Here is a 26,190-nt window from a genome sequence, read left to right as displayed (position 1 = left end):
CATCTGCATTCCCACCCCACTCCAGGGGAAGGTTACTTCAAAATCCTCATTTCGTTCCAATCAACTGGGACTCGGGAGGCAGAGAATAGATGGAGGCAGGGTCAGTCAGAGGTGGTATTTACCGGTTGTCTGGACTACTCAAAATTTCCGCTCCTGGTTCTCCAGAATTGGCCAGAACCTGCTGAATAATACCACCTCTGCTGTATAGGCAAGGACTGGGGCCAGTGATTTTCAAACTTGTAAAATTTTAAGATCTGTGGACTTCAACACCCAGAATTCACCAGCCAAGTCCACCCATCTGAAAAGTTGCCAAGTTTGAAAAACAGTGGGCCGACCCAAAGAGAATGAGACCGTGTTGAGCAACGATCTAATTATCCCAGATCAATTAAACTCCTGGGACTAAATGCATAGCCGCTTTAGGGAAAGGCGGGGGTGGGGGGAACTGACCCAGTAGGAAATGCCTACCTTCCCAGTAGAGAGGTCGGGTTCTCCCTTCTATCCTTGCCAGCCCCTCCCCGTCCCCCCCTCTGTTGAGAATGGTTCGCTCCGAGCCCGTCAAGCTCCGCCTCCCTCAGAAGCCGGAAGGGCGTATCCGAAGGAAAGGCAAGGGGGCGGGGTTGGGGCGGGGATGTCCCTCAGCAACTGAGAGGCGGGCGCAGGGAGGGAGCTCTGTGGAAACGCCTCTGCTAGCCAGGACCGCGCCCTCTCTCGCTTCCCGCCCTCCGACAGCGCCTCAGCGGCAGCCGCTCCACGAAGAGGAGCCGCCGCCGCCGCGGGGAGAACATGAGTGGCGCAGGGGCTCAGCCTGCCGCGGCCCCTGGGGCCAGCCCGGGACCCGAGTCTCCGCCGCCGCCTCCGCCGCCGCTGCTCAGCGTCGACCTGCCGGGGCTCCTGTCGCAGTTCGCGCGGAGCTTCGCGCTGGTCTTCCCCATCTACCTACTGGGTTACCTGGGGCTGAGCTTCAGCTGGGTCCTGGTCGCCTTGTTGTGCCTCTTCTGGGTGCAGCGGCACCGGGGCGGAAAGAGCTCCCGCTTGGGCCGGGCTCTCGCCTTCCTAGAAAACGAGGAGCGGGCGGTGCGGCTCTCCGTCTCCACCGGAGACCTTCCCGCCTGGGTGAGTGAAAGTCTCCGCCGGGTTGTCTGTGAAGGGAAGTTAGCGCTTCCTCGCCTTCCGTTTTGTGAGGCTTCCCGGACGGAAAGCGGGTCCTGGCTCGAGGGTCTCCTGTTCCCCTTAGGTCACCCCGCGGGAATGTTTGAGGGTCGGGCTTGAGCAACGGTCGGGCCGAGGCCACAGGAAAAGCCAGCCTTAGTTTTTGAGCCTCGCTGGTCAGGACGCAGAAAGTTGGGAGCATTGGCTAAAAAACGCGGCTGACCCAGCAACAGGAGCCTCCCGCGGTGGAGGCGCAGCCAGGCTTTTTCCTCGCTTTTAAGCAGGGTGGCTGTTTTGTGCCAAGAGGTTGAGAGTTGCTCCCTTTTCCCCACCTCTTGAATTCCTGAGCCTGCCTTGGAATTTGTTTCCTGACTATATTTCAACATGTCTGGAGGGTTTGAAATTTAGGAAAAGGCTGGTTGAAGTTAAACCAGGGTTAAACTGGGTTACTAGACCCACCTTCTTGGCCTTTCTGGAAATTAATCTGCCTCTTGAAAAAGTCTTCCCTGTCATCAACTGTTTCAACCCCCTGTGGAGAGGTTGGGTGGGTGGTCCTAAGTTTTCTGGGAAGAGGGTTTTTTTATTTAAAAAGAAAAGACTGGACAGCCACCTGTCTGAATGTTATAGGGCAGTGTTTCTCAACCTTGGCAACTTGAAGATGTCCGGACTTCAACTCCCAGAATTCCCCAGCCAGCATTCGCTGGCTGGGGAATTCTGGGAGTTGAACTCCCGGACATCTTCAAGTTGCCAAGGTTGAGAAACACTGTTATAGGGTCCCCTGCTTGAGCAGGGGGCCTGGACTAGAAGACCTCCAAGGTCCCTTCCAGCTCTATATTGATTAAGTACCATGCCAACTAGGTGCTGTCGGGGGTTGCAGAGGTAAGAGGAAATGGATGTATGTATGCTTTTTTTCCTACTGTCCATGAAACAATCATTAGGTGATTGAAATCATGCAGGCGCCTGACCCACGACAACATATTTGGTTTTCAATATATTTAGAGATGAGGATCATACATACCATGTGCTGTTGCTCATGATTTTGGCAGTATTTATTTCCTTCCTGATAAATAACTTTTCACTGGTTGTCTTTGTTTTCAGGTCAGATACAACACAATATTTATTTTGAGTCTCTTGTTAAGAGCACTGAGGCAACTTCGAACTATTGCCTCATGTATGTCATAGGATGTGAAATTTGTCTTGGGCGGGGGGGGGGTGTCTTGAGGTTTTTTCTACACACTGTACAATATACAATTATAAGCCACCCAGAATCAGTTGGCTGAGATGGGCTATAGAAATTGAATAAATAAATGCATAAATAACGTTTAAACTTTGTCCTGTTAGCCAGCCATGCCAAAGAGATGTTGCCTCTGAAATTGTGGAAAAAGAAAATGCACCACATTCTTTGGATGACACCTGTTTGATCTCAGCTACCTGGCTGTTTATCTGCACATTAGCATGAAGTTCATAAGTTTTCTGAATAACTGTTTTTATTCCAGACTCTTCCTTTCCCCATTCTTTTAGTTGCTGCATGAGATGTGAGTAATTAGTGGGTGTGCCTTCCCTAACAGACACTAGGAACATTATTGTGCAAGAAAAAATTCAAGAACTGCTTTCACTTTTTTAATATTAAAAGATTATAAAAGATTAATACAACTTAAATATGACACATAGGTTTTTCATGCTATCATTAAACATTTGGGAATTGTTTACAGTTAGGGCTGTTTGCTGTTTGTTTGAAAAAATTGTTCGCTCACAAGTGAACTAATGACATTCTCAAACTGTAGCCCCATGAAATGAAATTCTAATGTTCAGAGCAACTACTTTCTCTTTGAAACATATCTTGTCAAGAAAAGAGATGAAGAAGATAGAGTCAAATGTGATAAGCAGTAGAAGATTATCTCTGTAAAAAAGGAATGCATAGCTGGTTTTGTGTAGATATTAATCTTTTATATTTTACAGCAGGGGTGCCAAACTCGCATCGTCACATTGTGTGACATATCATGACTCCCCCCCCCCTTCACTAAAACGGGGGTGAGCGTGGCCAGCAAGAAACGCACCTGGCCCCCAGGCCGTGAATTTGAGACCTCTGTTTTACAGAGTGTATAAACAGGGAAATAATATTTGGTTAGCAGTTCTGGTTGAGAACAATAGATACCATATCCCTCCATAAGAGGTCCTTATATCAATTCAACATTGGTTCCAGACCTGTCTGATTGGATGAGGTTCTTTGGAGAGCTGAGTCATTTTTTTGCTCTCATTGTGTCAATTTATTTGGAAGTGGAACAAAGCTAGTCTTTTTACTCAGTATTAGAATTTTATGAGTGGTTCATGTTCTCCTTGATCTGAGGTCTGGTCTCTATATCTTACAAAAAGCTTTCTAAGAAAAATCAAACATAAACGATTGATTTTATTATTTATTTATTAAACTTGTACACCACCTATCTTGCCAGAGACTATTTTGGATGGATTACAGACATTCAATTAAAATTAAAAGATTAAAATGATAAATAAGGATAATACATTTAAAATTCATTTAAAATAAAACTAAACATGATGGCAAGGGAGGGAGTAAAGGGCACATTGGAAGGAGGTGTAGGGTATTATTTACAGATAGTCCTCAACTTGTGACCATAATTGAGCCCAAAATTTCTGTTGCTAAGTGAGACATTTTAAGTACATTTTGTCCCATTTTACAACCCTTTGTTCCATAGTTAAGTGTATCTTCTTTCCCATTGACGTTGCTTGTTAGAAGGTTGCCAAAGGTGATCAAATGACCCCAGAAGACTGCAACCATCATAAATATGAACTAGTTGCCAACAAGCATCCAAATTTTGATCATGAGGATGCTGCAGTAGGTAGATGGGAAAAACAGTCGTAAATCACTTTTTTCAGTGTTGTTTAACTTCAGATGGTCACTAAATGAACTGAATGAATAAGTCGAGGACTACGTGTATTCCGTTAACCACTTCTAAAGTGCCACATTCTCATTGGGGCCCTAGACTAGTTGGCGCAGCCATGTCTTCAAGGCCTTTTGGAAGACCAAAATGGGGATATGGATTTCATTCACAAGTGTGACCAATGCTGTTTCTGACCTATAACTCGGCCTGGAATATGGCTAAAAAGGGAATATGGGAGATTGGATGAAAATTGCTGGGGTAAAGAGTTTTTTTTTTTTTTAAGGAGGGGGCAAACCAGGTCCTCCTTAAAAGATCTTGAAAATGTCTCATCCTGCAGTAAAGAATGTATCATTGTCTAAACCCATGATGGCGATTCTATGGCACGCGTGCCAGAGGTGGCATTCAGAGCCCTCTGTGGGCACGCACATTGGCCACCTGCTCTTCTAGTTTCTGGAATGTGCGTGCGTGCTGCCCAGTTGGTCTTCATGTGTGCTGGAGTGCCAGAAACCCTAAGACCACTTGGTCTTCGGGTTTCTGGTGCTCTGGCATGCGCGGATACCATGCACATGCTGGGTAGTTAGCATGCACATGACGGAAACCAGAAGAGCAGATGGTCGCTGTATGCATATGCACCGGGCAGATGGTGTTTGGGTTTCTGGTGCAATGTGCGCACACATGATTTGGTTTGGGCACTCAATGCTGAAAAGGTTCACTGGCCTAAACTCGCCTGGTTGCCATGAAGTCTTTCACCCACCAGGATGGTGCATTGATAGTACTGAAGACTCTTCCTTTCATCAGGTCCAAAGGACCAAACTTGCCAGTAACCGGGCAGAAGGTTTCCCCAGGCATCTCACATGGACCTGCACTACACCTGGGTTCCAATCTGAGTGATTTTCTCCAGGTGTTCACAACTTACTTTACATGGCTCTGAAGGGGAACTGAGTGATCCTGAATAGGGCCACCAGGTGACACTCAGTGGACACCATAAAAGAGTAGAGAATTAAAAGTGTTTCACTGCTCTTATTGCCATGAGTTACACTTGCATTGTAACGGCAGAGTCACGTGATGTATCGTGACTTTTGTCCCCTTTGCTAAACGGGGCATAGGGTGGCCAGCCTGTGATGCATCTGGCCTGCGCCCCGCGGGTTTGACACCCCTGCTCTAAGCAATGTCTGGATGGGTTTCATCACTCCTTTTCTTCCACTGGTGGTCTAAGCAGTGTCTTAGTCATTTTCAGAACCCACAGCTTCTCTGTGAACCACGGGGAGTATCGGGAGTGATGGATCATAAGAGGCTGAAGAGCATGATCCTGTTGAAAGTCTCATCCGCCATATGGGGTTCCAGGATGTGATCACGATTATGTGGCAAAGCCCCTGGGAAACCCCCCAATTTCTTCTGGGACCCATTCAGTTCTATTCAAAGATGCTTTTCAAAAAGGTATCTGAATGTTCTTAATTTTTTTTCTTGAAAAAGTTTCTCTTCTCATTCAAGAAGCTTCTTCAGTTGTTCTTGGATGAGAAACGAAATCTTTTTGAGGAGGGAAAAAAAAACAATCCTCAAAAGTCCAGAGGCCTTTTGAAAAGCACCTATGGGACAACCATGAGCAGGATGATTGATAATTTCCATAGACATTCAAGACATTCAAGTCCATCAAGCAGTCGGGAGCAGACTGCTTAAATGGGCCTTTAGAAAATGTGATTTTAATAACCTATGAGGAAGCTGTTATGTTATGGCTTGAAAGCCTTAAATGCAGGCAATGTAGCTGGCTGGGCTTCCTTGAAAAGGAAATTAAGGAGAGCAAATCTCAAATGTATCAGTGAGGAAGAAAACTAAGAGACATTAAAAACAAATCAGTGTAGTTAAATAAACAGCTTATGAAGGAGCTGAGGCTGAAGGAGATGCTTATATGAAATGGAAGGTAAGGCAAACAGCCAAGAAAGCTCAGAAATGTAGCAATGAGGTTAGGAAGGCAAAGGCAGAAAATAGCCTCAAGCTCACAAGGAAGATTTCTTCAAGATAATTCAATAGCAAGAGACAGGCGAAAGAAAGAATTCATTTCAAATGAGAGAAGAAATCTACAGTCCAAGTAGAGAAATCTTGACAGCTGACCAAACCTAAAAGGCCAAGGAAGTCAGCAGCTATTTTGCTTCTGCACCCAAAGGATATATATATTTATTTATTCACTTAATTAAGTGAATTATTAATTAACAAATACCATTAAACGATGGGAGGAGAGGAACATTAAGTACATGGAGAGAGGTGGGGGTCTTTCCCAATCCATAATTAAGCAGCATAGATTTTAAATGAATATTCAGAAGTTTACGACAGTAAAGATGTAAAGAAGCCATTTTGAATGTCTTGAAGTTCCCAGGTCTTGAGTGGCACCCAGTGGTGGGTTTCCAATCTTTTTAGAACCTATTCTGTAGGTGGGAGTGGCTTGGCAGTCATGTGACTGGGTGGGAGTGGCCAACTTGATGTCACTCACCAGGAGAGTTCATGAATTGGGTAAAATGTGGTGAAGCTCACTTAACAACGCTCTTGCTTAGCAACCAAAATGTTGGGCTCAATTGTAGTCATAAGTCAAGGACTATCTCTGCCTTCCTCTGCATGGCAGCCTTGTCCTAGAAAACTATTTCTCCTTTCTGGCAATTTTCCTCTCTGTTAGAGGCACCAAAATAATCCATACAATGTAAGGTTTCCTGCTGTAGCAGGGGGTTGGATTAGATGACCTCTTAGTAGCCTTCTAGCCCTAAATTGCTGTACTGTTTTTCTTTCTTTCTGCCAACAAAGAAACCTGCCTGAGGCTCATTCTATATGCCTGCCAGATAGAGATAATGACATAATGACCATAGACAAAGTTTGGCTCCATTCACAAGCAGGGAATCATCCAAACCTTTTTAGAAACACAATGCTCATATTGCACAAGTCCCAAAACTTCAAAAACATAAAACCATATAAAATATAACCATATAACCAATTTGTTCTTTCCTGCACCTTTTCAATTTAAAGTTATTAAGACTTGTGGACTTCAACTCCCAGAATTTCACAGCCAGGCATGCTCAGTTCCGATTTAAAGCAACAGCATTTGTTTTTCTCCTTTGCAAAAGAAGTTTCCTTTTTTCTTTTTCTTCTCCCTTCCCCTCCTTCCTCCCTCCCTCCCCCTCTCTCAAACACACACACACACACCACACACAGAAGTTGGATTGGATTATCTCTCCTACCCCCTTCCCTCTCTCTCTCACTCTCAAACACATACACACACACAAACACACACACAAGTTGGATTGGATATCTTTTACAATTACGCCCCATTCCCTCCCCCGCTGCCTTCACCAAACACCTCCCGCATTACAAATGCAGCCTGCTGTCTGGGTGGGAACTGCCTGGAATGCAATAAAGCCCACCCATTCACCTCCTGCTGGCAGACTGGGGTGAGAGGAGAGCTGGGGGAAAGTGTGTGTGCTACAGCATGGCTCTTTGCCTGCCTTCCTCTCTCTCCCCAAGTGTAGTTTGTTGCAGGTGGAGCCACGTTGCCTTTTCAAACTTGTAATCAGTGAAGCTAGGCTGGATTTTTACATAGCATTATCCAGCTGTGTGTGTATGTGGGAGAAATGGATGGGGGCCTGGGGAGGAAGTCATTACACTTGGGAAGGGAGAGCACAAGCGAGCACTGAGGAGACTACTGGAGGAGGCAGAAAGCTGGCAAAGAGCCATGCTGTAGCATACACACTTTTCCCCAGCCCCGGATGCCTCGGATCGGGTATGTAAAACTCCAGCCCAGCTTCGCTGATTACAGGTTTGAAAAGGCAACGTGGCCTGCAATCAAACTACACTTGGGGAGGGAGAGCACAAGCGAGCCAGGTCCTTCCCTCCAACCTTTGCCCAAAGCCCAGTACAGCACCAGGAGGATAAAGTTTGAATTTCCCCCCCTCCCTCCGACCCACACGTACCTTTTACAGCTGCTTCAGAGAGGGCTTCAATGCTGCTCTGAAGACGCCCCACCTCACTTCCTTCTCTTTGAGAAGCGCCTTGCAAATGGGCTGCAGGGCAGGGGAGCTTACCCGCATGGGGCGTGGCCACACCTCCGTGGAACCGGTACACAAAAGTATGGCAAATTTCTGGAACCGGTACGCCTGAAGAGGTGCGAACCGGCAGGAACCCACCTCCGGTGGTACCTCTTAAAACAGTGGAGTTGCTGGTGGAAGGACTGCGGTCAAACTTTGCAATTCAGAGGACTCATGAAGAGAAAATATATCCCCTTCTTCAAAAAAAGAGTATCCAGTAATTATTGACCAGTCAACCTAGCTTAACATTAATATCTAGCAAGATGTTACAGTAGAGCAGATAATAAGCATGTCATTTGTAAACTTGTAAATAGTGCTTTGATTGCTAAGTGTCACCATGGCTTTGTCAAAAATAGGTCATTTAAGAAAATTACCTCCTTTGATAAGATAATTATGGAAGTGGACTAGGACAATGACATGTATATAATCTATTTCATTTCAGTCAAGATTTCAAATAATATTTTATCAACAAGCTGTTAAAGTATAATTTGGATAATATTATAGTAAGGTGGATCCATGATTGGCAGACTAACTGCACTTAGAATCAGGATTGTTTGCTCTACCTCAAGTTGGAGGGTGGTGACCAATAGTGTCTCAAGGAAATGTGTTTTGGAGCCACAAATCAACATGTTTATTAATGGTCCAAATATTGTAATTGATGAGTTGCTTATCAAATTCATAGATGAACTACAATTGGAGGAATCTGATCAACACCTAAAATGACAGAATAAGGCTTCAGTCTAATATAGACAGATTCTGAGGCTGCACCGAGAGGAAAATAATATCTTTTAACAAGGAGAAATATTGGGAATTACATTTAGGGTAGAGAAATAGAGTCAGTGCATACAGAATGAGTAATTCATGGCTTAGAACAGTGGTGAAATTCAAAAGTTTTTTACTACTGGTTCTGTGGGCATGGCGTGGCGGGCATGGCAGGGGAAAGATATTGCAAAATCTCCATTCCCAACCCACTCTGGGGCCAGCCAGAGGTGGTAATTGCCAGGTCTCCGAACTACTCAAAATTTCTGCTACCGGTTCTCCAGAATCTCACAGAACCTACTGAATTTCACCCCTGGCTTGGAAGCATTACATTAAGAAGGGTTCTGTAACTGAAGATCAGATGAGTAAACACAATCTATTCCCTTAGCATATTAATTTACAAAAAATTAACAGCATACATGAGAACAGGTTTTACTACTGTCTCTGAAACTAATGCCACAAGAGCTCAAATACTCAAAGGTATAAATATGCAAATACAGTTTTAATCATGTTTGTTTGTGCGCTCTTTATGTACCATACAGTTAGTATGAGATGTTAAGATGTGTGATATTGTCAGACTGAATGCCTTGAGGAACTGTTAAAGGAGAATGTTGAGTTATCTAATTGTCACATTGTTTGCAGCCTATAATGTATTTTGGTTTTATGCAAGGCAGAAGAAAACACTGTTTTGACAAAATTTGAGGAAAACAAAAAATTAAAAATAACTTGGAATATATCACCCAGTTCTATTTTTAGGTCAAATTCAATGTCTTTTTCTTAAAAGGTCATATTAGTTATACATTTAAAAAAAAGGACTATTATCAAACGTTTTTATTCAAACCAAGCTGTTAGAACAGTTTGTATATAACAAAACAACTTTCTACCCATTGGAACTTCTTTTGTCAATATTTACTTCTGTTAAAAAATAAACAGAATGATCATTGGTGGACAAAAAACTCTGGGCAGGAGTGACTTCCAATTTTCTGTCAGCTTTCCATTGACTTTTCTGGTGGGAAACTGACAGGGAACATTGGAATTTATGATCACATGACCAATTGTAGCAGTGGCTACAAGCCTGGGAATAGAAGTTGTCTGAAGGTCCTTGAAATTTCAATTCTATGAGAGTAATAGATCTTAGATTTTGGACACATTATTTAAATTAAGCAGATTTGTGGTAGCTTTATTCAAAAGTGGTTGCTCTGTAATCCAGTGTTTTGATTAACTGAAGGTTACAGATAAGACAGAGATTTTTTAGTAGCATGTAGATTAATGGAGGGCAAAATTGAATCCTGTCCTTGGCTTATAAACCCAAAAGAGAATTGATGTGAAGGGAAGAAGAAAAAACGAGCAGGTTCATATTTAAGTTTGAATGGTGTGTGTTTGTGCGTCTGTATGCGCGTGCGCACACACACACACAGATATATTAGGAGAAATGGAGAGTTAGGGAGGGTAGCATTTAAGCATGGCTGGTGTAAAGCCTTTTTCAAAATTATCTATTTGTACTATTATTCTCCCCATACCAACTCCCAAAAGTGCTGCTCTGTTGCCTCATTTTGGCAAGAGATGGCAGGAAGGGAGATAAGTGAAGAAAACTAGGAGTGCGCCAAGGATGATGTCATAGCAGGTTCAATTCAGCTTCTCAGCCGTATATGATATGGCAATATAAAGAAACAGTGCCTATATTAAATAACAGTGATCCAGAAAGATTCAGGTAACCTCAATTTACAACCATTAGTTTAATGATGGTTGAAAGTTACGACAGCCTCATAAAAAGTTATATATGACCTATCCTCAAAGGTACAACAATCACACCATCTGACATCAAGTGATTGCAGTTTTGGTGCCTTGCATTACAACGGTTGCAGTGCCTGCAGTCACATTGTCATGATTTGTTATCTTAAATATCAAATGTTATGCTATTAAGCTATAACCGAACACTTGCTCAGTCTTCCTCAGTCTTCATTCTCCAGATAAACATCCAACATCAGCCTGCCTGCATGAGGTAGTCCCAAATTTATTTGTTTGTTTGTTACATACATTGCCCATCTCCCCAATAGGGCAACTCTGGGAAGCTTACAAAACATAAAAAGTTAAATAGAAAAGAAATTATAATTTTAAAAGTACAAACATTTAAATTTTAAACTATAAAAAAAAAAACAAGAAGATGGACAGAATGGAGATGAGGTCTTCTTACCCTATCAACCACTTTCAGCAGTGAGCATCCCCCTTTTGGTCCCAAGCCAACCAGCAAAACCAACTTTAAATTCCCTCCCGGAAGGCCAAAAGAGCAGGAACAGTTATCACCCCTAGTGGTAGAGTGTTTCACAGGGTCCGGACCATAGCAGAAAAGTTCCTGTTCTTGATCCCATCCCAGAGGTGGTATTCAGCCGATTCTCTCTGGCAAACTGGTAGTGGCAGCTGCGGGAGGCCCTGTGGTGTTCATTTGTGAACCAGTAGGGAAGGTAAGTAAATCCCACTGCTACCTCATCCACCTGAATTCTTTAGTAGATGAAATATGGCGTAGAGGGACAGGCTAGTCCCCTTGAAGTGAGGCTCCTGTATCATTTTTGTTGCCTTCCTCTGAACCTGTTCAAACTTGTCTACACTATATCTTTTTGGAAATATAGTAGATATATGGTTTTATCTACTAGAAATACAATAGGAAATATGCAACAGCACACAACAGGTGCAGTCTCCCCAGTGCCAAATAAAAGGGGAAAAAGGACTTTGTTGTAATCATTGACAACAACCTGGACATAAGGCAGTAGTGTAAAATAGCTGCTTAGGGCTAACTGAGTCATGGCCGGCATCAAAAGAAAAATGGTACCATGATTTATCCCTTTTATTTTTATTTCGCAAATAAAATTTTTCAGAAAGTAATGTTCAATTTTCATAGGAACTATTCTGATTTACATCAATAGTGATTTGTAGTGGGAAAATAGTTGTGAAAAAATAATATATTGGGGGAAAAATTCCACCTCAGTCATTGCTGGATTGTCTTGTTATAGAGGAATTTCTACTTTTGAAAATTAGCAGTACCCCTGGTCCCAGATACAATGAGCTACATTCATTGTAAACAGCAAGTATAACATATTGATGTTTAAAAAATCAGGTAATATGACACAAAATTTATTGTGGCATTAATTTAAATATTGTACTGCCATTTGCTGTAATAAACTCTGATTACCTTAAAATGTAACAATCTTTGTAATCCCTCCTTGAGTGAAGCGATTGAGACAGATGAATTTAGACATTATATTCCTAAAATATGCATGTAAAGAGAATGTTGCTCACAAAAATAAGCATTGCTATGAGAGAAAATGTAGAATATAAACTTGCTCTTAGGAATTTGTTGGCAAACATACATTGAATCTTGAAAAAGTAACCATATTGAAGATTACTTCACATACCGTATTTTTCGGACTATAAGATGCACCAGTGTATAAGATGCACCAAGATTTCAAAGAGGTAAGTAAGAAAAAAAGTGTTTGTCCTCCCGGGCCCCCAGGAGCACTCTGCAGGCTTCAGCAGGGCTGGGGAGAGGCAAAAACACCCCCGTTTTTGCAGAAAGGCCCTTTTTTGCAAAAATGGAGGCATTTTTGCCTTCCCCCAGCCCTACTAAAGCCTGCAGAGTGCTGCTGGTGGAAGGCAAAAAGGCCTCCGTTTTTGCAAAGAACGGCCCATTTTTCGCAAAATCTGATGTGGGAGAGGAGCTTCGGGAGGGCAAAAATGGCTGTATTCAGTGTATAAATGCACCAACATTTCCTCGCTCTTTTGGGGAAGAAAAAGGTGCATCTTATACTCTAAAAAATATGGCAGTTTCACTTTGACTAAGTAAAATTAGAAATGGCCCTGATCAATAGTAAAAACAGATTTTCCTATCAGTCGTGTCTCACTCTAATGCACGGTGCTTATCTCCATTTCTTACTGGAGAGAGCCAGCGTTTCGGAAGACAATTTCCATGATCATGTGCCAGCATGGCTATACTGTTACCTTCCCACCAAAATGCAACTTATTAATCAATTTGTATTTGCATACTTTTGAACTACTGTGTGAGTAGGAGCTGGGGCAAATAACGGAAGCCCACCCTATTGTTCGGAGTTCAGGTCTCAAACCGCAAAAGTGTTTAACCGCTGAGCCATTGCGCTCCCCCCTTCCCTGATCAATAATAAAAGATCTATTTTGGGGGGCTCCTCTTTAATCCTTGCTATTTCCAGATAAAATCTGAATTGGAAAGACATGCTTTCTTTACAGGTAATCTTTGACTTAAGATCATAATGGAGTCTGCCTATTTTGGTTGTGGTCATAAAGCAGGTTATTCATGGAATCTACCTGGTTTTATGACCATTTTTGTGGCAGTCATTAAGCAAATTCATTGTTTGCAATGGGACATTCTCCAAAGTTGGTAGAGACAATAGTCATGTATGGGTTAACTCAACCAGTAACCAATAGGACTGAGTTTACTGATTTGATGTCATTGCCTCTGAGAAGAGTCCTCCCACTTTTTTAGACTCCGTTTGAGTGGGACTGGCTGTGCTGATTGCTCTCTCCTCAACTTATTAATTTAAATTGCTGGATTGACTTTCTAAATCTTTTAAAATTGGCTTATGACTAAAATTTTCAATTGGGACATCATCTAAATTACCTATTGGAGAAAGGAACGTTGAGGACAGCTCTTCTTGGAGCCGGGGCTTTTTAGCCCTCGGTTTACTGCTGCAAAGTGTGGTCAGGAGAGATTCTTTTCCTTCGAGGCTTTCAGCCTGCCGGATCTCTCTGTGGCAGCTTGAAGTACTGCTGGGCACTGGCCGCTGGAGGCCATGCTTAGCACTCCTGTCTTCGCTGCCTCACTATTCGCTGCCGCCGCCACTTCAAAGCAGCACCTCCACCACCTGAGTGCGGCTGCCACCGCTGAACACCGCTGCTAAACACCACCGCTGCTAAACACCACTGCCGCTGATCACCGCCTCCACTGCTTCCAACTCGGTGGCCTTCATTCAGGGCCCTTATCAGCCCCATCATTCTGCGGTCTCCTCCACCTCGTGGTGGCTAGCCTCAGTGACCATTTTGTTTTGGCACGAAGTCCTCCAGTGGTCATTTCGAGACTCCTCTTCAGATCAATCAGGTCGTGAGTACTGGCCATGGCCTCGTCTCCTGCCAATGAGCCACAGGCTCCTCCACCCGCCCAGGCCCCTAATCCTTCCAATGGCTCTCCAGTGCCCAGATCCAACAGTGTCAGGCCTGCCCCAGAGGCTCCAACTAATGAGCCCCCTGACAAGGTCCCAAGGACTAGTCGCAGGGCCACTGCTAATGCCCCTTCACAGCACAAAGGCAATGCACCACAGGCACCTCCTAGGAAGGTGAGGGTCAAGACCAACCATTCAGAGCCTCATCCTTTCCAGGCCCAAAGGCCTGCTGAGCCTAGCCTTCCTCCTGATTTATCTTTGGATTTATCTCCTGAAGCATTCGTAATCCAAATCGAGGAGGTCAGGGTCTCAGGCAACCAGGTCTGCAATGGGGATGAGTCAGATGGGGACAGGAGCCTCACTCCTGATGGGGAACTCTTATCCCAGGAGAATGCCTCTCCTTCGTTCAGGCCCCCAACTTACACACCTGACATGGCTACTATCATATCCGTTGCCATTGAACAGGGCATAGCAGTAGGTCTTAGACACAGGTCCTCTAACCATTCTACTCCACACAGGTCCTCCTCTTCTTCGAGTTCCAGATGCAGGAATGGTGACCTCAGCTTCTTCATCACATGAGCTTCCTGGAACCTCCAACCAACCCTCGGTTTTCGGAGAGGAGGAACGTCCTATGTGAGATTTGGACCTATCTGAGGACGAAGGTCTCCCTCCCGACCCTCCTACCTTTATAGGGCTCTTCTTTTCTCCTTTTTAAGGCCAAGAAAATTGCTGGCATCCCTCCTCCCAAGACTCCTCAGGGAACAGAGGCTGATAAGTCGGATACCACTGACCCCCTTTTCATCAAACCCAAGGTGGAAAAGGAGGTGATTCCCTCGCCCAGGTTCTTCATCGACATGGTCCAGAACCAGTGGACATCACCAGGTACAGATCCCTTCCCCAACACATTGGACAAACGCCTGTATAATGTGGGATCCAAAGCTCTTGAGGTACCCTCCATTGACTTACCTGTTTTAAATTTGTCCTCTCCTAAAGCGGCCTCTGCAGCTCCTGAGGAGGAGCTGCAGAGGCCGCAGGCTTGAGGACAAAAGGCTTGAGCAAACGCTGGTCAAGGGACATCAAGCCTCAGCAAGGGCCGTTCGGGCAGCTACCTCAGCATCTTTCTTTAGTCGTTCTGCTTTCCTGTTGCTGAGACAATTTCAAGAGAGAGTCCCTGCTTGGGATTCTAGGGCCCGCAGGGACATTAACAAATTAAAGGTGCTGATGCTTCCTTGGATGCGGCCCGCCCCGCGTCCAAATCAATTGCTTCCACTATCACCTCCCGACGGCTACTCTGGCTTAAACAGTGGCAGGCGGAGACCCAGGCTTCCTCTCCCTATCCTACCTCACTTCTCTTTGGACCTCCTCTAGAGCCTCTTCTAGTGGAGGGTGAGGATAAAAGGAAAGTTTTACAACCAGCCACTAAAAAACAGGGAGGCCGGAATCAATCCTTCTACTGTAGGCATCCTTTTTGAGTACATGACGGGGGTTCCTCTAACGCCCGTCTGCAACGTCAGGCTCCACCCAGACAGAGACCTTCCTTTTCAAATAGGTCAGGCAGAAATAACCAGAGATTTCAGTCCAGGAAATCCTTCAGGGACAATTCCAACCGCTCCTTTAAGAGGCAGAAATGACTGCCTGGAGGATCTCCCAATAGGGGGACGTCTAGCGGCCTTCGCGGATCATTGGGATGACATCACCAACGACATGTGGGTCAAGTCCACAATCAGATTCGGCCTTTCCTTGGACCTGTGCTCCAGCTTTCCAAACCACTTTGTCACGTGCCCGATTTCTAGGAATCCTCACAAGAGGCTCCTTGTGGAACAAGCCATTCTTCATCTGCTTCACATTCGGGCGATCCAACCTGTCCCTCCAGGCCAGGTGGGATGGAGTTTTTACTCTCATCACTTTATTGTGCCAAAGCCTTCGGGGGGGAGGTGTGGAGAGCAATCCTTGACCTCAAATTTCTCAACAAATTCATAAGATACAGGAGATTCAAAATGCACTTTCTCCTATCCATTCTGGAGAGCGTGCGCAAAGACGATCTCCTCACATCAGTGGACCTCACAGAGGCCTATCTTCATATGCCCATTCTCAAACAGCACAGACGGTTCCTGAGGTTTGTCTATGCAGGCAGTCATTTCCAATATTGGACTCTTCCCTTCGGGCTGTCCTCTGCCCCGAGGGTGTTCACCAAACTGCTTGCTGTAGTAGCAGCCCACCTACGAGCCAACCTATATGGATATTTTGTTACCTGGAACAGGGCTTCTCCATAAACCGAGAGAAGAGCCACCTTGTTCCCACACCCCGGCTGGTCCACCTAGGGACCCTCATATTCTTCTCAGGGGAAGGTCTTCCTGTCTCTGGCATGTCAGGTCAGCCTCAGGGACCTAGCCAACGAAGTATGCAGGAAGCATCTGGTTCCACTTCTCCAACTGTCCCAACTGCTGGGGAAAATGGTCTCATGCTTCTCCATTGTCCCCTGGGCATGGCTTCACAGCCGCTGCCTCCAGTGGTTTCTATTGCCGTACCAGAAGACCAACAGCAGTTGTTCCCTAGTGAAGGTCAGACTGACGCCAGAGGTGACAGTCTGGACTGGTGGGTCTCCCTGACCATCTCTCGGGGTCCCTATTCAGGGATCCCCACGGCTTGTAGTCACAACAGACATGAGTCTGATGGGATGGGGCACACCTGGAGGATCAGGTGGCTGAAGGACTCTGATTGGACTCCGACCTTACTCACTGCATGAATTGGCTGGAGTTGAGGGCCATTCATCTGGCCCTCCTCCACTTCCAACTATCGATTTGCAACTCCCACGTGCTGATTCGGACAGACAACACAACGGCCAAGGCACACATCAACTGCCAGGGGGGAATGAGGGCCATATTGCTCATGGAATCTGCCTTTCGCTTAGGGATCTGGGGGGAAACCAATCTTCTATCTTTACATGCCAAACACATCTCAGGTACAGACAACACCCGGGCAGACTGGCTGAGCTGCACAACGATCGATCCTGTGGAATGGAGCCTGAATCGTTGTATCTTCAGACAATTATCCACCAGATACAAGACTCTACTGCTGGATCTATTCGCAATGAGCTCCAACCACCAGCTGCCCAGGTACTTTTCTCGTTACATGACACCAGGTGCAGAAGGGGCGGACGCCTTAACGTGCAGATGGCCTCACAGGGTCCTATACGCCTTTCCTCCCTTCCCCCTGATACAGAGGGCGATATGCAAAATGCTGGAAGAGGAGGCGGAACTTATCCTGATCGCCCCTCATTGGTCACATCGACCCTGGTATGCGGACCTGATCAACCTATCAGTGGGTCCCTCATGGCGACTTCCCATGATCAGCTCCCTTCTTCAGGGGTCCATTCACCACCCTGACCTCCACTGGCTCCGCCTAACTGCCTGGAGGCTGAGCAGGCAGCCTTGAAAGCGGCTAGTCTCTCTGACAAAGTAACCTGGACTATTCAGGTGTCTTGATGCCCATCCACCAACAGAATCTACGAATCTACGTGGCAGACCTTCATAACATGATGTCTCGAGGTGTTGTCACTCTCCAAGCCTCTGTAGCCCATGTTTTGGCGTTTTTACAGCAGGGCCTTGACAGGGGACTTTCGCCTAACACCCTGTGGCGGCTCTTTCTTTGGTTCTCTCCTTACAACGCGAAGAGCCTCTGTCTTTGCACCCTTACGTCCGTCGCTTCATCAGGGGAACTTCTAACCTGAGCCCGCTGGTCGTCCATCGCTTCCCTTCATGGATCTCGGCAAGGTCCTTGACTACCTCACAGAACCATCCTTTGAGCCTCTCAGATCAGCTTCGCTGCAACACCTTACGTTGAAAATGATCTTCCTGGTCGCTGTCACATCAGCGCGACAGGTTTCTGAGTTGGCAGCCCTTTCTGTCAGATCTGGTCTGTGTGTCTTTCATCCAGATGTGTGGTCCTTCGCCTCGATTCCACTTTTATCCCTAAGGTAAATTCGGTCTTCCATCGCTCTCAAGACCTGAGACTTCCAAATATCTGCCCCCACCCCATTCTCTGTGCAGGTGTAGACAGCAGTCATCCCCACCCTCTTTTTCTGTGAGGGCCTAGTTCGCAGAAGGGCAGTATTGTGATAATCTGGAGAGGTGAATGTCGAGAGCAACCTATTAAATTACAGCAGTCTACATCTCCTTCTCAAAGAAGCAGGAGGACTCTCCTCAGAGGCTATGATGTCAAATCAGTAGACTCAGTCCTATTGGTTACTGGTTGAGTTAACCTGTGCATGACTGCTGTCTCCACCTGCCCAGAGAAGGGGCGTATCAGGTAAGAACCAACGCCCCATTTTTTGTCAAAACGGTCTAGATTGGGCTGGTTGTTGAAGCATCCAAAATGCAGATCCATGACTGCATGGGGTGGGTGGCCATCAGAACTTCGAAATAGTACCATTTGGGCGTCTTTCGTAACTTCAAACAGTCTCCAACCGATCAATCATAAATCAAGGACTACCTGTATATCAGGCCTGCACAATTCTTCAAGGAGAAAGGGCTACATAGATAAATTAAAAAGCCTTGTGAGCTGCAAAGAAATACTTGGAATCCAATCAACTGTTCCATGGCTGTGAGGGCAGTGCAAACACAGAATCTGGGTGAAGTGCTTAGTGAGCATGTCTTTCATGGTGGCAGCCACTGTAAAGTTACTGTTAGGTTAAAAAAAAAGTAGGCTGCAAAAGGCTGCTTGATGGACAGGATGTGTCTGATCTGTATATTCTTGGAATCTACTAGCAGCCATTTGAAGGGAAAAAGCGATATGGCATTGAGAAGCTTTGTACATTTAAATTGAATACTGCAATCTCATTTCAGAGTGTCACTAATAAAAAATCTCTGGTCATAAATAAGGACGATTGACATTAGCAACGTTTTTTAGAAATTTGGTCTCAACAGCACCTAGTGCATAAAAATCTTGCTCGTGCGTGGCATTCACTTGCTAGAACTCGTTCTAAACAACCTTGACATTTCCCTTGCTTACATTTATTTTCCTGTTATGCTGTACAAAAGGTAGTGTCATGAATTAAGCCAGTCTTCAAAAAAAAAATGTTGGTCACTCTGTAGTCCCATTGTGAGAGTAAATGAAAGATGTACCAGCTTGGATAATGAAAAAATGTACTAGAAAATATATCTATAGGGAGACTACATTTCAGATAACTAAAAACTAGGTTTCAGTTGCTTCATATATCCAGATTCTCTTGTTTCCATATACACGGTGCAATATTGTACTGCAGGAAATAAATGGGCTTTCTCAAATTTGATCTAAAAAATAAGATCTTACTTACATCTGCAGAAGAGGCATTGGTGTATGAATTGATAACATTTTTATTTACTTTCAGGCTTCACACCTGCTTTTAGAAAATATCTTGCTTTTTCCTATCATTTAAATACTCATTTTAGTTGCTGAAATGTTTTGTTATATTAATACTCTTTTTTAATGAATCTCTAACATTCAGGCTAGGATTCAGAATTAATTATTGCTTAATGACAAAGGTTTTTTCAAAGCTAAACTGCCCATATGCTTGAAAATAAAATAGGTACTGAATTTCTCTCTAAACCATATGTCTTTGTATTTCTTTGGCTTCTAAAAATGATTTAAGTACATACATGGTGGCAGCTTACTTTGCATTATAATGGAATATACTTCTTTTAGCAAGTACAGGCAATGAAATGGCTTATGGTGATAGTTTTTATAAGGATGCAATATATGTACTTCTTTTTCTATTGAATATAATAAGGGATTTTTCCTATTTTCTCCTTAAGTCATATAAGATAAAGGTTCTCCTTGGACATATGTGCTAATTGTTCCTGACTCTAGGGGGCGGTCTCTTCTCCGTTTCAAAGCCAAAGAGCCAGCCCTGTCCAAAGACATCTCTATGATCATGTGGCCGGCATGACTAAATGCCAAAGGCGCACGGATAATATAATCATATAAAGTATTATCTAATTCCATTGTACAGGTTGCAGAGCAACTTGTTAATTATTTTAGTTTGTCCTAGTAATGTATTGCAAACTGAGAATCTGTAGTTTATTTGGAAAACAAATTGCACAATATAGAACACAAATTTAATTTTTAATTTAAATTTTATGCTGTGATTCTTTTCTTTTAGAAAGCTTGAGGAACTTAATATCTTATGCAATTCAAGGATGCAGAAAAAACAATCCAATGTAATTGCAAGGAATGGATTGATAAAAGTAGATGTTTAAAATACTAGCCTATTTTGAGGTGGGGAGGGGAAAGGCGAAGCTACTTGCACTACTAACTCTCCTTGTTCTAGGGTGGGCATGCTTTAGATCTCCTCCCTTAAATATTAGCACCTGAGTCACACTTTCTCAGTGGCTCCCCCACCCTTTTAGATTTCCAGGGGGCTGTGAAGACTGGTCTCTTTGCTCAATCATTGGGCTAAGATGGGGTTTGAGTGAACTACAAGGATGATTGGTCTGGTATGGGGTATAGGTTGAAAAGGAAGGGTGCTTTTGTTTTTAAACTAAGGTTTTTTTATGGATTGTTGTGAACTAGCTAGAGCAGGGTTGTCAAACTGGCGGTCCATGGACTGGATACGTTACGTGCTGGCCACCCTCACCCCAGCTCCACGAAGGGATAAAACATCACAATACGCCACGTGATGGCATTGTGACACTGTGAGTTTGACACCTGTGGCCTAGAGTAAATTATATGAGATAGGCAGCCATAGGGAAATGAAGAAATAAACCATGATGATCTGCATAACTCAGTTGTAAAATCTTTTAACCCCTACTAAGGTGGTGCTAATAGTGGTTTGTAATTTTAAAAAATGGTTTCGAAAGTTGATGGAAAAGTATTAACCAGGAGGTTGAGGCATAGAAATGATGCTATTACAAAACTTCCTTTAAAAAACACTTTAAACAATCATTTTCTTCAAAACCACTTGTCACTAAAATTAAACTCTGGTATTTAAGGGAATTGTTTTTGTTGGCTTCTGAGTAGAGACTTCCTTAAATGTGTAAAATCCTGAAAGAGTGAACATGCATGTTTGGTATTTAATCTGCCAACCGCAAACTCAAGGTCAGTTTGACACTGGCGCTTTGATCTGTCACAATTGTTACACTTAGATAGAAGAAATGACTATAACATTGTAGAAAATGCCTGTTGTCACTTGAAGATTTCTATATAACTCTCAGTTGTTTCATAGGTGCTTATAATCTTGCAATATAGAACTTAATTATTTTTGGCAATGGTATGCCAAAATATGAGTTTATTTGGACTCAAAAAAGTAGTCTTAATTTTCCTGGACTGCGAATAGATCTGAATGTAAGTTGTATGGAGACATTGCTTAAATCTGCCGGGTGCATCAGATTTGACTGGCCCTTGTACTTGAGTTCTGTATAAATAAAATATTGTATAATAATACTTAGAAGCGTCCAATATATATTATTGATAATTCTCATGTACTTAAGCACATTAAAAATAACCACTAACCTTTTTAGCCGGGTTGTTGCAAGTTTGAAACAAAACAAAAAAATCTATATGCAAGCCATTTAAAAAATGTCAAACATCTGTTTTTATGGTTTTTCCCCCCCTGGAGTGAACCAGAAGCATCAATAAAAATGCCATTACTGAGTGTCAATTATCTCATAAAAGTTCATCTCCAGAATGCTGGTAAACTATTAGCTGAAGGATCTGAACTGGTTGGTTCAGTTTTAAGGCTGGTTAGGTATAGCTTAAGGGTGTGGTTGGTATACAGTAGTTTTTAGCTAGGGGTAAATGCTTCAGCCATTGCAATGGTAATATGGATCAGGAGGGAAGGGTTAAGATATGCCTCCCTAATTACAGGTAGTCCTCAATTTAGGAACATTCATTTTAGTGATTGTTCGAAATTACAATGGCACTGAAAAAATGAGTTATGACTGTTTTCACACTTATGACCATTGCAGCATCCCCCCCTGATCACAGGATCAAATTTCAGATACTTGGCAACTGATTCATATTTTGCAGTGTCTCAGGCTCACATGATTCCCCTTTTGCAATCTTCAAGGCTTCAAAATAGGGGTGGGCTTCAAAAAATTTAGCAACAGATTCTCTGCCTGGTTGCCGGGTGGGCATGACCTAGTGACATTTTTGCCTTCCCCGGGCTCCTGAGGCTTTCCTCGAGCCTCTAGAAGGCCCTTTCCCCCCCTCCCCTAGGCTCCACATGGGCCTTTCACACCTCACATCCAAAACGGGCTGTGTGGAGACTCCTGAGAGGTGAGGAATGGGAGAGGTGGGATGGGAGGGGCCAGCCAGGGGTGGGATTTGAAGGTTCTCTAAACAGGCCATAACGTTAACTACGGGTTCTCCCGGACCTAGGCGAATTGTAGCAGCTCCTCCTGCTTCAAAACAAAGTCAGCGTGGAAGCCAGATTCATTAACTGCCTTGCCACTAACTTAACAATTGCAGTGATTCACTTAACAACTGTGGTGAGGAAGGTTGTAAACTGTGGCAAATTGTATCACTTAGCAACAGAAAATTTGGGCTCAATTATGATTGGAAGTCAAGGATTACTATATTTACATTTCTTTAGGTAACACTGAATAATTGTGTGTGTGTGTGTGTTTCATTCAATCCTTTAAAAAAAGTTCTATCTTAATTCTGGTAACTATATAGGTATACACATACCATTTTCTTGGCAACAGTATAGAAGTGGGTTGCTAATTTCTATTCTCTCATTTTACTTTCCAGTTTAGCTAATCTGAGGCCTGTAAACAAAGGCTTTCTCACTCATCCATAAGGAAATCATAATTTCTTGTGACAAGAGCATCAAAATATTGTGGTTAGCATATTATATATTATGCTTTTATATTGTTTGAAGATGTAATACTTAGAAGATCACTGGTCAAATTTTTCATAGTTTTTCTGGGGATACAGGTAGCCCTCAATATAACAATCATTCATTAAATGATCCTTTGCAATTACAACATCACTGAAAAAAGTGATTTGTAACTGGTCCTTAACACTTTCAACTGTTGTAGCATCCCCACAGTCACGTGATCAAAATTCAGCTGCTTAGCAACTGGCATATGTTTACAGCATCCTGAAATGATATGATCATCATTTAGTCATATGGCTTTTGACAAGCAAAGCCAATGGGGGAAAGCTGAATTCACTTACCAACAGTTAATTCATTAATTGTAATGATTCACTATACAGCTGTGGCAAAAGAAGTCGTAAAATTGGACGTGACTTGCTTAACAATCATCTTGCTTAGCAACAGATATTCTGGTCCCAATTGTGAGTAGAGGACTACCAGTAATATTAAATTATATAAATTTAAGAAAGAAGCAAAATATGAAAATGATTCCTGGTCTTCCTGTATGAACTAACTTTAACGATGAAAATACATTTTCAATAAATCGTCTTCAGTAAAGTCTTTTCAAACTGTGGATCCAGGTTTACTGATATATTTTAGGTAGGCTTGGGCAGGCAAGTGGGAGGACTATCCAAACTCACTTTGTGTTTTGTTCCTCAATTGCTTGTGTAAAGGTGTAATAGATAATTAGTTTGCAGCAAAGTTTGTGAGTCTGTGCAATATATACATTAAAAGCTAATAGCATCTTTATTTCTTATCCAGCCCTAGCACCCATGGAATTATTAGTTTTATTCCTGAGGGAAAGGCTTACATAGTGGTTTAGATTATGGTTTGAGGAGCACTAGTTTAGCAACCGAATTATATCTTCTAAATATATAAATTTATGCTAAAATCAGATACATCTTATTTATTCAGAATTACCAGGCCATATTTTCCATTCAGCCACTGCTAGATGGGAAAATTGTAATCAATGGCTACCAGAAGTGGGTTCCTACAGGTTCAGACCAGTTCGGCCGAGTAGGTAGTAACTCAGCTAGCCACGCCCCCGAACCGGTTCTATTAGCGGAGGTAGCACCAAGCATTTTTATCTACTCCGCATACGTGCATAGCACGCCTCAAGTGCCCGCATGCCTGAAGCGTGTCCCTGAGTGAACCGGCAGTAGAAGAACCCAAAACCCATCCCTGGTAGCTGCTAATATATTTGAAGCCATTTCCTATTTTCAAGTTCCTCCATTTTGTTTCTAGTCATTGTGATTTCCTTTTCAAAGATTTTTTTTCTTAATTTGTAACTTTTGTTTTTAATGCCAGGTCCACTTTCCAGATACTGAAAGAGCAGAGTGGCTAAATAAGGTAAACTGACATTCTTACTGCTTAGAAGACTGTAAAAGTATGCAATGTTGTCTGTGTCGCAAAATAGATTTCTTACTTGGTGTCCTTTTGTTTTGGATCTTCTAAAAGATCCAAAGGTTGTTTTGTTGGACTTGAAAGTTAGGTAGCAGTTGTACAAAATACAAAAAGGTTCATCTTTCTGAAATTGTAGTTGTAATATAATGTTCACTAGCTTTTATATGCTATATGGGATTTTAAAAGAAAAAAAAGATTGCTGATTATGTGGTGTCATGTTGCTGTTAACCCTTAGTAACTATACCAATTTATTTATTTAAAAGGCTAATTAGGAAAATATATAATTAATAAGGAGGTATTTTGATTAGGGCAACTCAGGATTACTAAAATAATATGTTAGCTTCATGTCTGGGGGCACTCAGCAAGTCACATACTGTTTTACAATAGAAAATGATATAGAAATAGAATATAACATGTCCTGTGTACTTGAATTCAGTTATTTATTAGACTGCTTATTGTCCCTCTTATTTTATTGTGATCGAATGTAAATATAAATCAATATTCACTTAAAAAATTTCCTTCAGTGTAATTGTTTTCTCAAGCATAAAGCAGAGTAAAATATAGTGAAGTGCAGCTAGAGATTTAAAAATGACCTCAGCTGACGGAAGAGAGTATGGAGAACATCTGGCAAATTTTAAGAATAAACTTTATTAAAATATTTATGGGCTTTTTCTAAAGAACCCAGGGAGGTAATCAGTCTATTACTATAGACACTTTCATCACAATCACACTGAGATTATCTTTACACAATCATAAATTTTGTCATTTATTAAATTTACATGCCACTCATCTCACTGTCAAATGAGTATATACAGTAGAACACTATATGGTAATGAAGTAGCATTAAGAGGCCACAAAAATTAAGGCGCTGGTAAGGTAAATTGATATAAATGACTAACTATACAGAATTTAACATTTTAAATGAAATGGGGCTAATAACATGATCATGGATTAACATCGAAAACTTAGTGGTCTCTTTTCCTTTTGCAGACTGTGAAACATATGTGGCCTTTCATTTGCCAGTTTATTGAGAAGCTCTTCCGTGAAACAATAGAGCCTGCAGTGAAAGGAGCAAACAGCCATTTGAGTACTTTTAGTTTCACAAAAATTGATATAGGGAATCAGGTATGGTTTTTTTTTTTTTACACTGGAAACTAGAGTGAATCATCATATATTATACTGAGGTCACTGAGGGCTTTGATTTTATTTAACATTTAGTTGTTGCACAGAGAAGCAGATTTGTTCCAAAAGACAAGCAAAAGCAAAAAATTGGCATCGTGGAAAAAAAAATGAAAAAAAAATTCATTGAGTGTGTTTCTCTGAATGTGTTTTATCATTGATGGAAGAATATTTTTTTAGTTCCAAAGTCTTGTTTCTGATTATTTGAATTACAATTCAGGTTAGTGAATGCTACAATTTACAGGAATCCTGTATACGTAGTCCTTGACTTAGAATATAAGTTTGTTTAGTAACTGTTAGAAGTTACAGCAGCTCTGAAAAAAACTGACATGACCATTTTTTTACACAACCATTGCAGAATCCCCATGGTCACATGATCAAAATTAGGTCACTAGGCAACTGACATGTCTTTATGACACTTGCAGTGTCCCGGGGTCATGTGATAATCTTTTGCAACCTTCTGAAAAGCAAAGTCAATGGGGAAGCCAGATTCACTGGACAACAGTGTTTTCTAACTTATCATCTGTGGCAAGAAAAGTTATAAAAAGGGAAAAAACTAACAAATGTCTCACTTAGCAACAGAAATCTTGGGTCATAAGTGAGGACTACCTATAATATTGATTCATAGTCTAAGTATCACTTACACAAATACACCAGTGTGTATGCCTACAGACTTGCTTAAGAGAGAACCAGATTATGTT

General features: G+C 42.7%; 1 protein-coding gene across 1 annotated transcript in view; it reads left to right on the top strand.

Annotated features, from left to right (window-relative positions):
- Positions 1-687: 687 nt before the first annotated feature.
- Positions 688-26,190, top strand: part of ESYT2 (extended synaptotagmin 2) — a 67,205-nt gene continuing 41,702 nt past the window's right edge. The window contains exons 1-3 of the mRNA XM_032237989.1: positions 688-1,113; positions 24,215-24,256; positions 25,301-25,435. Of these exons, the coding sequence (XP_032093880.1) occupies positions 784-1,113; positions 24,215-24,256; positions 25,301-25,435 (507 nt within the window). The 5' untranslated portion in view covers positions 688-783. The remainder of the gene's footprint in view (positions 1,114-24,214; positions 24,257-25,300; positions 25,436-26,190) is intronic.

This window comes from Thamnophis elegans, chromosome Z (assembly GCF_009769535.1).
Source record: "Thamnophis elegans isolate rThaEle1 chromosome Z, rThaEle1.pri, whole genome shotgun sequence".
In the NCBI taxonomy this organism is placed as follows: domain Eukaryota; kingdom Metazoa; phylum Chordata; class Lepidosauria; order Squamata; family Colubridae; genus Thamnophis; species Thamnophis elegans.
The sequence above is the reverse complement of the archived record's forward strand: the minus strand, read 5'-3'. Positions and strand labels throughout refer to the sequence as shown.